This window comes from Xyrauchen texanus, chromosome 36 (assembly GCF_025860055.1).
Source record: "Xyrauchen texanus isolate HMW12.3.18 chromosome 36, RBS_HiC_50CHRs, whole genome shotgun sequence".
NCBI lineage: Eukaryota > Metazoa > Chordata > Actinopteri > Cypriniformes > Catostomidae > Xyrauchen > Xyrauchen texanus.
In genome coordinates, this window is record NC_068311.1 from 18219863 (window position 1) to 18233471 (window position 13609).

The window sequence follows — 13609 nt, forward strand, 5'->3', positions numbered from 1 at the left end:
GCTGAGTAAGACACAGTGTCTCGGGTTGCCGGATTTTGCTAAAGGCAGCAGTTCTGACAAGGGTCTGTGGGCAGCAGTGGCACAGAGAGAAAACTAAATGATGAATGAGACTGCAACAGCAGCAGGTGTGATGATTGGCAAGTTGTGGGCTCTCCCCGCGGTTCTTACCATCCTCAGGTAGTTCATCAGGCTGGTGCCGTGCTCCCAGATCTTAGAGGACTTGCAGGAGAGCTGAGTGGCTCCTACATTCTGGCTACGGTTCAGTTCCTGCACGGCTGCCACCACAGTGTGTACTGCATCAAACAGCAATGCTGATGAAAGCTGGAACAGATGCACACACATAAGCATAAACACACAGACATAGCAAACAGAGAGCAGCCAAACCCAGATGTAGGCAACTAGCAGAGACAGATGAAGCAGACCCAACAAGTATTTGGACACTTAAAGGGATTGTTTACACAAAAATTAAAATTCTATCATCATTTATTTACCCTCATGTTGGTCCAAACCAGTACGGCTTACTTTCTTCTATGGAACACAGAATGGTGAACTTTGGCAGATTACCAGTATCAGTCACCTTTCACTTTCATTCATCTTTGTTTTCCACACAATGAAAGTGAATGGTGACTGAGGCTGTCATGCCTAACATCTCTATTTTGTGTTCCACAGAATAAAAGAAAGTCAAACGGGCTTGGATGAGGGTAAGTAAATGTTGACAGAATTTTCATTTTTGGTTGAACTATCCCTTTTGTCACTCTTAAAATTGTCTGACTGTCATTATATATGATATAAAAAATATAAAACTAAGTGGCATCTGAAAACAAATGATGTGACAACTTTTTTTTACAACTAAATTAAATTTTCTGAGTGAAGTTTCAGGTTTCAAGGTCATTTTAGTGGATCTACAGTACAGTAATTTGCCACAGTGCACTATCTGTACATGTTCCACAAATGTTTAACAACCACTAGTGTGAAGAGTAGTTTTGTCATCAGTTTGAACAATGTTTTGCTTTTAGTGCTGTCAGTCAATTCTTTTTTTAAATTGTGATTAATAAATAATTTTTTGGGTAATTAATTGCGGTAAATCGCATATTTTCATGGTGCTGAAATTTGACACTATCTATATATATGTATATATATGTATATATATATATATATATATATATATATATATATATATATATATATATATATATATTATTTTCCTGTAAAAATGCTTTTACTTCCATTTTAGTACAGAAAACAAAACAGTTGCTTTATTTACATTTTCCAAACAAAGCCTTCCACAGTATTAAGATAGAAATGCACTAAAATAGCACCAATTCAAGTAACATTAAATGTTTCCTAAAGTCTAATTGGGAGGTAACTAATTAAAAGAACTAGTCCCCACATAGGTTGTATATTCATTGCAATGGGCTTCAAGTCTCATCCTCCACAATATTAATCTGTTGGTAGACTATCTGCTTTCCTACAGCAATCGTGAAGCTGCGTTTATAATTAGCATCAAGGTCCCATCTCCATCATCAAACGTCACTTTGTACTATACATGAAAAGCTCTTGCAGACAGAAATGTATAATTCTGTGTTTTGGTGATAATTAAGACTTGACTAGCATGAGTTAACATATTAATTCTGACAGCTCTAATAAGTATTATAATTTGAAAAGCTTTCTGTTAAATGTTTTGCTTGAAAATGTGTTTATTTCTTTTAAACAAATGCCTCTTGCTTTTAAATTTTGTTATACAGTATAATGCAAACATGTACATACATATTAATGTCTGACTTAAGTGTTCAAATGAGTTTTGTGGCCACTGTATATAATTTAGTCATTAAAACACCTTCATACACTGATCATTGGAGAAAAAAAACCACACACTACTATCTTCTCCCCTCAAAAAAGTAATTCAAAAGTGAATTACTGACCACTCCAGTTCCATCAGATTGCATGTTACTGTAGCAAATACTGTTGAGTTTCCTTCTCCTCTGACTTCCATTTTGCCACTGGTGCAACAGCACTTTGAAATGGGGCTGTGTTTTGCTGCATTATGGAACAGCACAGTAGCTTCGAGTGGGTGGAGATGTGTGTATTTGTTTTGTAAGGTGGAAAGGAAAGTTGAACATATGTTGTGACTAAAATAGCAGTCTGTGTACATTTTGTTGCCTACATTTCTTTCCCTTCTATATAAAACAACTGCAGTGTAACTATTCTGGTCACATGCAGGGAATGTCCTGGCTGCACTCATTAGTGAATGCAGAATGACATTGTTTGTGTCCGCACGCAGCAGACTGAGGCAGTCTACAGATATGCAGGACTGTTAGTTAATCTCTGCACAGACCAGCCAGTGTAGTCTTTATCTAATGAAGTTGAGGGCTTACATATTCTTGCAGTTACTGTCCTCCATATCAAGGACATTAAGCTTAGGTAGTTTCTCTTTGGCAGGCTTTGCATACAAACATCTCTGGAGGGAATTCACTAAACAATTCCACCACTTTTGCACATAAACCTACATCTTTTCAATAACCACCCACAATGTACAGTAGTTAAACCAGGCAGTAGATGTGCTGAAATGATACTGTGCTGTATTAAGGCCCTGATACACTTAATACAAAATCGAAGACCAAACAGGTGAGATGTCATTTAAATAAAAATCTGGCCAAAAAAGAAGGTGTTTCTGAGTTTGTTTCAGTGGTTTTGATGGTTTGCCTTGGGGAACTTCTTATCAACATCTTATCAGCTGCATATCACCTTCTGACTTCCATTGTTCCACATCATCAGAATATGTGACCTGGAGCTCCATCTAGTCTGAGGCAAGCAGCTAATTCCCATTCACGGTGTTCAGTCAGTCAAGATCAGTCAAAATGAACACACCGGCATGTAGATATTAGCGAGCTGGTGCAAATTTACCTACAGAACATCTGTACGATTGTTTGCAAAGAGACATTTTCCACAAACATGACATGCATTTTTTGTTTTGTTTTATTGGTCAAAAGGAATCAAATCTTCTCAATTACTCTTAAGTGCCTATTTTTTGTTTTATATGCTGCCTCGCTCATGTGCCTTCTGCAGTAAAAGCCATTCAAACATCTGCCCATAGTAAAAAAATGTCCTATTATCATCATTCTTTTGTCTGTATTCTTCCCATCAACACTATTTTATACACACGCAGCTGTATCAGTGTCATCATACATTACAATAACAGAGTTTAATCGGCACATTTTATGGCCACATTAGCACATTAGCGCCACAAATTCAGAATATAAACAAGACAAATTGCGCATTTTCTACTGCATATATACTGTGTTACTTTAAATCTTCATCGAGTGGTTAAAAAAAGCATCTTTTACTGATCTAGTGTGAATTCTACTCATAGAATGAGGCATAAAGTCATTGATAACAAATTTTTATGTCACATTAGTTAAGGTTTTACTGAAATGTCCTCATATTTGAATGTACTTCTAAATGCCTACCACAGTGGTATGCCGGGTTTCTGAATGTTTATAAGTATACCGTTGCTCAACTGTTTCAAACGTCTTTTTACCTCTGAATAAAGAACAAAGACGAGGAGGGAGTGGGATGAAACGAACTCTGGTTCGGACAAAGCAATCAAACCAAGTGTGAAATCACCCTAAAATAAATGTTTGTTTACATTTTCTAGTGATCATGGAAGCAGTAGTTTATCAAATGATAATGCAAATAATGGACAAGAGCGCTATAACTGACCATATATCAAGATGTGCCATGTGGTGAACTGCACTTTTAGCATATAGGTGTCATGATCTGGAATTTGTGCCGTGCAAATTGCGTTTTTATCCATGTCTGTGCCATTACCTGATGTTTATAGTCTCTTTTTTATACCCTTTTCTCCCAATTTGGAATGCCCAGTTCCCACTTCTTAGTAGGTCTTCATGGTGGCACGGTTATTCACCTCAATCCGGATGGCGGAAGACAAGTCTCAGTTGCCTCCGCTTCTGAGACCGTCAATCCGTGCATCTTATCACGTGGTTCGTTGTGCATGACACCGCGGAGACTCCGCATGTGGAGACTCATGCTACCATTGAGAGCGAGAACCACTGATTGTGACCAAGAGGAGGTTATCCCATATGACTCTACCCTCCCTCGCAACCGGGCCAATTTGGTTGCTTAGGAGACCTGGCAGGAGTCACTCAGCACACACTGGATTCGAACTCGTGACTCCAGGGGTGGTAGTCAGCGTCAATACTTTCTGAGCAACCCAGGTCCCCGATTTTTATAGTTTCTTTAGTGAATCATGTGGTAAAACAACACAGACAGCATGTGAAAATAAACAATGCGACCAGTAGGTGGAATTCATTCTTAGTGAATTCCATCTTTTGTTTCTGGATCAGTGTGTGACACAGAGCTGAATCTGACAATGGGTATTAGACATATTCTTCTTGCTCTCATCTATTTGCCAGACTTCAAACCTTCCTCTGATTAATTAAAGATTAGACCTAATTAAATGGGAAGTGCAACCAGAGTTCGTTACTAAAAGTAGCAGTCATTAATTTTTTTAACATCTTACCTGCAGCTTTAATAAGAAAACAAAATTTAAACAAACCTTTCAAATTAATTATTACCACTCACATCACATGTATATGAGATCAGAAATGTTTCTTTGATAACTTTTTAGCTTTCCTGTATGTTTTTTCTTTTTATGACAGTTTGATAGCAGATTTTGAGTACAAACTGAGAATGAGATCAGGAAGAATATATAATACAGATGTTTTCAGTTCCTAAGTAACAGGAAAAAAAGGTTGACGTGAATATGCAGGGTGTTTATTCCGCAGGGTGTGTGTGAATCTGTGTGTAATAAATTATACATCCAAAGCCTCGTTTTCAAGGTATTAGATGGCTGCACCAGAGGGTCCTTGGATTACTATCACACAAACAACTTGTTAAACTGAACTACATAGACAACAGCCAAAGGGGCGTAAACTACTAAAACTTGCAAAAGTGATTTAATTATGCATACGTGTAGGGCGGCACAATTTGTAAAAAATTTGATATTGTGATTATCAGGGTTGGGGAGTAACGGAATACATGTAACGGGATTACGTTTTTACAATACAAAATATTAGTAACTGTATTCATTCTCATTGGTAATTAGAAAACTATTTTTATTACTGAAGAGATTACTTTGAATTTTATTGACATTTGTTTCATTTAATATTTAATCATTTCAGATGAAAAACATTTATACATATAATTATCAAACGCACATTATCCAGAGTGCATTTGAACAGTGGTGAAACACTTTCTTATGATGTGTTACATTCATACGAGCAGACAGAGAAGTTAGTTTGAAGTAAGTTTGGAGCAGAAGAATTAGAAATAATCCTTGTGTAAATTGTCAGCTTTATGCTAAGCTAAAATGCTATTTATAGCCATGTTACCAGGCACGATCATACTTTTTTATCAAGAAAATTCACGTTGGATCATAATTTATTTTTTCTTGTAATACCTTAGATATTAAGGGAAAAATCTTATTCTTGATAATCATTTTTGTATTGTTTTCCTGTAAACTGAATGTTTTTACATTCATATTGTAGGCCTATTTGAACTTAAATGTGTTTTTTTTGGGTTAGTTTATTTTTGACAGTTTCTATCCACTTTTCACTCACACTTGAGTTTAAGAAACCAGTCAATGTGAGTATATTTTTGGAATAATAATAATAATAGCATATTAAATCAAATAATTATAATTGTCCATATCCCAATCTCAATTTTATTTTTATTAATTGTGTAGCCCTACATATGTGCAGCCATGAATATTCAAAAGCTGTTCTTACCGGCGTCCCTGCAAAAGGTGCATGATCACAGTTTTCCTGCCAGGATCGATTGAGACTGAGGACAAAGTCCTTAAAGAAGGGATGTGTCCTATTGAAGACTGAAAACCCAACAACGTTTACCCGTTGATCAGCTAAATCGTCCAGTCGTAGCAGTGAAAATTCCTGAAAGGGAAGAGATAAAGCGCTCAAGTTAATTCACCAATATGAGCCCTTCTCATCAACTTGCCAAGCGCAGGCCCCCTGTTGAATCTAAACAACGTAATGATGCCCAAAGGAAGTAAAACAATATTGTCAGGCTCATTAACAAGCACTAAGACAATTCTGCCAATTCCTGGGACATGTAATTCAATTCAGCAAAAGCTAATGCTTAGGAGAGCAAATCCCTCTAGCTACTGTGCTTCAGATCCCATGAAGGCCACTCTTGATTTCGTGCCAAAGCTGGTGAGAAAAGGTCCGCAGTGTTGTCAGTCTGCACGTGCAGTATATCAGCTGAAGGTTAATAGAGATGTCCGTGCAGTTCTTGCTGACAGTATTGTCTCTGTCACTGCAACTGGTTTAAGGGACCATGATGATGGTGTGTGGAGAGGAGATATTGAGCTGGGCCTATGACACAGATACATCATGCAGAAGGGGGGAAGATCTTCTAGATCAGAAGAGTTGAAAAGACAAGAGAAGACATGTGACAAGACGAGACTTGATAAAATGTTATTAGATGAGAAGAGGTGAGACAAAACAAAATGAGACTAGTCAAAATGAGAGGAGACAAGATGAGTAGTGCTGAAACTAGTCGAGACTAGTTAAAAAGACAGGAGAAGAGATGAGACGAAGAGAAGAGATGAGATGAGATGAGACAAAACAAAACAAGACTAACAGAGACTAGAAAAGAAGAGTAAAAGACATGAGAAGACATAGGATAAGACGAGACGTGATGAGAAGAGATAAGATGAGAAAAGAAATTAGATGAAAGAGATGACAAAACGAGATGAGACTTGTCAAGATGAGAAGAGACTTGATTAGCAGAGCTGAGACTAGTCGAGACTAAATGAGTTAAAAAGACAAGAGAAGACATGAGACAAGATAAGACGTGATGAAAAGAAACGAGACAAAACAGCATGCAACTAACTGACACAAAGTGAATAACAAAGTGAGACTAGTCAATACAAGCAGAGACTAGATGAGAAGAACTGAGACTAGTCGAGACTAGAAGAGAAGAGCTGAAAAGACACGAGAATGAGATGAGATAAGAAGAGACGTGATGTGTGAAGAGACAAGACAAGTTGAGATAAGATAAAGCAAGTCATGACCGGTCGAGACGAGACAAAAAGAGACTTAATGAGAAGAACCAAGATGAGCCAAGACTAGCAGAGAAGAGATGAAACGTCAAGAGAAGACACAAGACAAGATGAGATAAGAGATCAAATGAGATGAGACAAAATAAGACAAGCTAAATCTAGCAGAGATGAGAAGACAAAAAAAAAATAATACAAGACGAGACAAGATGAGACTAGACTTGAAAGAGAAGACAAAAAGAAAGAGAATATAGAGACAAATGTTAATAGGTAGAAAGAAGATAGAGGATGAAAAAGAATGGTGAATAATTAAGAGAAGAAAAGGAAGTGTTCTGAAGCTGTAGGTTTGTGTGTGTGTTTGCAGGAGGGGGGTCAAGGAAGATGAGTGCATGATCCACACACACACAATAGCAAATCCACATCCTTACATGAGGTAGCATGCAGCACCACACATCAAAGACAAACAATCTTGCCCTCTTATTACAAACACAAAGCCAGATGAGGACAGTCATCCGGGCCATGGGTAGTGCACACCGCATAGGATTAAAGCCTTTGCAGAAAGGGGAGGAAGAAAAGCTGAGAGCGCAGTGTCATGGGAGTACAGAGACAAAGAAATGTACTGCAGAGCTTCAGAAGACAGTTTGTATCAGTGGAGAAACCTAGCGGAATTCTTCTCTCAGTTCTATACAGATGGCTCCTGTTTTCTATGTTTAGAGGTGGCACAGTCTCTCTGGCTTACTAAAAGGTGACTATGTCTGTTTTTGACCTGAAGAAAAACTTGTCTACTGGTCTGGTGGCAACAAGATTTCCTATGCAGCCAAACATGTCCTTCTTTATTTATTTATTTTAAAAAACAAACATACAAATTTAAATCCTGATGAGGATACAAGGATGGCTCCAAGTGTGATTCCAAATAACAGTACTCACACTTTTATATAATAAACAAGAAATTCCAAAATATGTAACAATATGTAACATAATGTGCAGCACTTGTAGATTTACATTCTGTTATAATTGACATGTCTGGAACAATATATAAAAGAACATTTTAGGATTTGTTTTTGATGAAAATTGGTATCTTTAATATGTGTATGTACTGTAATAACAGTACATTTAAAGTTGTCAAAATCAATAATGCATTCAAGGCCGTACTTTAAAGAACATTTCAAGCATTGAAAACTTTCTCTCACACTCAAATTCACTCAAATTCGAAATTTAAATCTAATTAAAGAGTATGAATCACTTTTGTAATAACAACTTTCATTAACAAGTAATTTTCGAGAAATATGTTATATAATAAAAACCACACACAAATGCAAATGCAATTTATGATTATCATACAGTTTAAGAGTGTGTTAACAGCTGACCCTTTCTCCATCTGCACTCCCTGATGCAGTCTGACAAGCCCGACGGGAACAGACCTGTAATTACTCTCTGAGCTAATACTTATGTTAATAAGTATGTTAATACTTAATTAAAACAGAGACAGTGTAAATGAGCCAGTTATTATGTATAGTACAATTTGGGACACTCATACTCGACATGCAAGGTCGTCGAATATCCCGAGGCAACACTATTACATGCGTGTAGTATGTGCGTGTGTGATAGAGCAGACTCTTAGTCACATATAAGACACACAGCCTTATTCATGAAACAAGAGCAGAACAAATTTGTGTGTAAATCGTCAGTGGAATCATTCTTACATAAATTTTGCCATTGAATTTAATAAGACAATTTACTTAAGAAAGGATTCATGAACAATTCACACACAAATTTGTTCTGCTCATGCTTCATGAATTTAAGGCCCATAGATTACAAAGCTAATGTGTGTAATTTTTTATGTTAAAATAATATGTTATACCATCTTAATATCCAGAGAGTCTATAAGTAAGACATTTGTAAGTTTATTTCCTCAAACACCGTAGCTCTGTGGCGCTATAAAAACATTGTTCTGTTTTTTTGGGCTCAACCAATGGAGTGAGTTTGGGGCGGGACCATCTGTTTTTTCTGACCAATGGCATTCAGGGAGAGTGTTTTGGAAACTTGTTTAAAAACATTAATTATATTGGCTTGACAAAACCAACATACCCATAGACTACTATAGACTTGGGTGAAGGTTTTTTCAAAATCCCTAAACCTCTTGCAGTTTTCAAGTTGCATTTACCAAACTTCGTACAGACCTTCAGATGGTTCTGACTTAGTGTGTTATGTCTTTTCTAACTGATGTTTTCTAACTTTCCTGTAGCTGATTAACAAACATCCTCCAAATCACATAGATTTACAGTACATTGATGGGATGTTCAAACAGGCCAAGAATATTCAAACTCCAACAGTCAAAAATTTTTCAAATGAACAAAAAACACAGACAAGGTCTTAAAGGGGTCGTCATGCATTTTTTACTTTATTATTTTCCTTGAGGTTCACTTGTAATTTTAGTAAAGGCTTTTGCACAAAATAATAATAATAAAAAGAAAGAACAGTCATAATGTTGTATTATATGGCCTTTTTCACTCTTTCTCTGGCCCTCTGTCTGAAACGCTTGGTTTCTGTGTACTTCTCCTTTAAGTCTTCAACTTCAAGGTTTTTTATCAGTTCTCAAAATAATCCATAGAGATACAATATGTGTCGAGCAAATTTGTAGTCTCACACTGAAGAATTCAGGAACGTTCTTAAACAAATTTAATCTACTCATTCCTATAAGGTTGAGATCCTTCATAAGGCTATGCAGATATGCAGTTTTTCCACAACCAGGATCACAATAATATCTGGGGACTTTAATTGACTTCTAAATTTTTGAAGGTTAAAAGAAAACTACAGAAACAAAATTACCACTTTCAGTGTTGCAGTACCTTAGCTGTGACAATAACATATGGTGTGGAGGTCAGGCTGTTCAAGTGAGACTTCACTATGACGTCACAATGTAGCCAACTTCAAAACTAGTCGTTTTTGCAAAGTGGAAAAAATAAGAAACTTTTTTAAACGTTTTTGAAACTTACAGTAGGTTTTTAATAGTACAATGACCTCTTATGTCAAAATATCAAGGATAAATGTATTCCTCATGACATGGCCCATTTCAAGGTAATGACAATTGGCCCAATTTACATCCATTCTAAGTGTAAGTAAGTTAAGAAAAGGATGGATGGGTCGAAATAATGTTTTTTGTAATAATCAATATTATGCCACAAATGCTGTAGACTGAGCTTCAAAGGTCATCTATATATAACCTTCAAACTGACATTTTTTAAAACTAGTTTAAACTTTCAGAAAAGGCTTTGTTAAGCCAACATCAAAGTTTGACCTATATAGTTATATTTTCAATTACACATGGTGACACTAGTGGTGCAAATGTTACAAACTTCAGCTTTAACTGTTTAGCCAATGCAAGAGAAGACACATCTAAGAGACAGTTGGGCCCAGAGGAGCGCAGCTGTTCCTGATCCCTGGCAGAATGACAGCAGGGAGAGGAAAGGAGAGGATGAGAAAGAAAGAGAGGAGAGTGGATAGAGGAGAGAGAATAGGTGAGGCACTGACAGGCTGGCGATGAGCCCCCTGACACAGGCTGTCACGTGAAGATCAATCAGAAGAGCAGAACCTGGGCCAGCTTGCTGCTCCACCACTGGCAGACTCTTTTCTCTCTCACACACATATAATATACAAACACACAGGAATGCATATTGTTTGTTTTGGCACAGCCTAACAGAGAATGAAATAATGAGCTCCCTTGAGAATTATTAGATCCAGTGTGTGGTAAAACAGCAATGAGTCCAACTCCAAACCACAGATCCAGAATCTCTACACCAACATATTAATACATTGAGGACCCAAGTTAGCCCCTGACACATACAGTATATTATGCCTATTATTTATTTGACAGTCTAGAGTCAATGATTGAGTCAAAAATTGGTTCATAGATCTGTTCTTATAGGACAAGAGCAAAAACCTAAACCAAATAATTAAATGCAACTAACAATGTAATTGTGCATAGTTAGGGGCTGTTCAAACAGAAGATGATTTCAAGATAGATTTGTCCATCTATTCAAATTTGTTTTTACCATATAAACATACGCTAGAAGGATGTCTTTGAACACTGCGCTGGGTCTCACTGTTTTTTCAGCGACTTACGCAGGAGTACTGCGTTTTTTATATACCATATTAAAAATAACTTTTTAATAAAAAATAGCTTTTTATTTTTTTTGCATAATGTGTTCTGTGTGTAAAACTCTTTAGGTTTGCAAAATAATTGGGCTTATCAACATGGGATGTGCCTGAAGTCGAATTCCTTATTCGGATAGACACAAATAATTACTTCAAAACGAATAACGTATTCATCCGAATAATATAACAAATATTTGTATGACCGATTATCCAAAACGCACAAGGATAAAGCAACATTCTAAATAAATATATACAAAATTAAAACAAATGTATGAATCTGTACAGCCAATATTTCTAAAGTGTAAACCTTATGTATGAAAATGCGCACGTTGTGTTTTCATGCATGGTCTCAACTGCGGTCTATGTAAATTGTTTGTGTCTGGAGCTTGTCAAGTGCAATATTATCTAAGGTACGACATCATGTACACTTTCCTCTTCTTGAAATGTCTATGTTAATGTATCACATGATTCACACATGATTTTCATGTAGCCTATTAAAATTCCTGACCTGAAGTGATTGAACATCTTGTCATTTCGTCTCTAAAAGTTGACCACATTTATATCCACATCAGTGATAAAGGTAATTATCTGGTTAAGACTTTATTCTGAAAAGAAGTTAAAATGCTCCATAAAGGTTTATGCTCCATAGAGTATTCATCTATTAGGAATATTCCTCCTTAGGTCAGGAAAGGTTCAAGAGGTTGGGCCTCTTGAACCTTGAATTAATAATAATAATTATTATTATTTGGCTATTTTTATGAAAAGACCTTTATTTTATTAATAGAAACTATATATGAAAGAGTAACATTTATAAATGGCCATTTCATTTAGTTTTAACGCACATCAGGTTTAAGCCCCGCCCACACCCGGTAATAGATAATTTTGTCATATGAACAGATACAGATACAAATACAGTTAATAGCTTCACTGTACACCCCTATTATCAACTTTTAAAAGGGAGGAGAAAATGCCTGCATCTTTTACTGTTGATGTCAAAGGTTGTGCATCCAATCAAACTCTATGGTATTTGTGGGAAAATTGATCTGTTCATTGGTAGAAGCTAGTCAAAAAGTTAGAACCTAGAATGGAAAAGTTGCTTAACATCACCTCATCCTTAAAAACCATAAACATTTAAGACACATTTAAATGCCATGTCATTTCAATGTTTGATTTTCAAAGTACCTATTTGTTTATGTTTGTATGATGAACTTAGTGGATTAGGTCACCAGTCGATGTCCAGAGTAAAATTTTCCTGAAGCAAAACTAGTTAAGATCTGCTGGTATAAAGGACAAACGAGGACAGAAACCATCCAAAAATCGTTATCTCATAAAGTAGTATTCCCACAGATGTCATATTCAGACTGGAATAGAAACAACAAAAAAAAACCAGAAGAAATATAATAACAAGACGACGCAAGATATCAAATGCCAAATGCAGATTCAAAAGTAACTCTTGCCTGCATAACTTTGTGAACATAGGGAATGGTCTCATCTTAAGTATTAAATGACTCATTGATGTGGTGTTCTCAAATTGTCAACATGTAGAAACCCAGATTTGTTTTGGTTCAGTTGTGGGTGTTAATTGATTCCCAGAGCCGAGCAGTGTGATTATGTAGAAGAGGCTGGTGTTTTGATGTTCAGAGTTGCCATATTGAAAATCCTTCATGGTGTCTTTGGTTTATAAATGCAGAGTGCCAAGAATGAAGAAAATAGACTTGTCTCCTTTAGTGTCATTCACTCAGTAAATCACTCATTCATTTAGCAATTTACACAGTAGACACAGTATTACTGACTCATTAGTATGTTAGCTCACTAATAAACCTGTTTGATCACTATTTCACTCACTGAGCATTGGGTCGGAATTCAAACTGTAATTTCTCTGCCCCAAAATACGGCAAATTGGCAGCAAATACACTGGCAGTTCACACGTTGTTTTTTCATTGTTTTTCTATGTAAATATGCACTAGGTGGAATGCATATTTTTAGACTCCGTTTCAGGTTTAAAAGAACTTCAACTTTTAAAAACGCACCTTGAGACACCTGCATTCTCTTCCGTTTGCTGTGCTGCATCAAACATGTTTTAGCACAGGAACAAACCGGGTCTGAACAGACCCTTAGAAATCCATTTAGAGCACACAATGTTAAAAACGTACTCAATAATGAAATTCTAACCCTAAGCGTCAGAGAAAAACATAAAACTCCTCCTGCGAGAAAAGCAATTTTAAATGCATTAAACATAAAAACAGCAAAAAGCAAATATTTTGGCTCCATTAGGAGAGAACTGTATTCTAGGCTTGAGCTACATAACAATGAATAGGATATCGATTTTCTCAATGATAACATCAGTTAAGTGTCGTC

General features: G+C 36.3%; 1 protein-coding gene across 1 annotated transcript in view; it reads right to left on the reverse strand.

The window, feature by feature from the left end:
- LOC127629735 (glutamate receptor ionotropic, kainate 4-like) overlaps positions 1-13609 on the reverse strand; it is a 385054-nt gene that overhangs the window by 83451 nt on the left and 287994 nt on the right. Inside the window, exons 8-9 of the mRNA XM_052106949.1 lie at positions 5808-5969; positions 169-321 (exon numbers count right to left, since the gene is read on the reverse strand). Coding sequence (XP_051962909.1) covers positions 169-321; positions 5808-5969 — 315 coding nt within the window. The remainder of the gene's footprint in view (positions 1-168; positions 322-5807; positions 5970-13609) is intronic.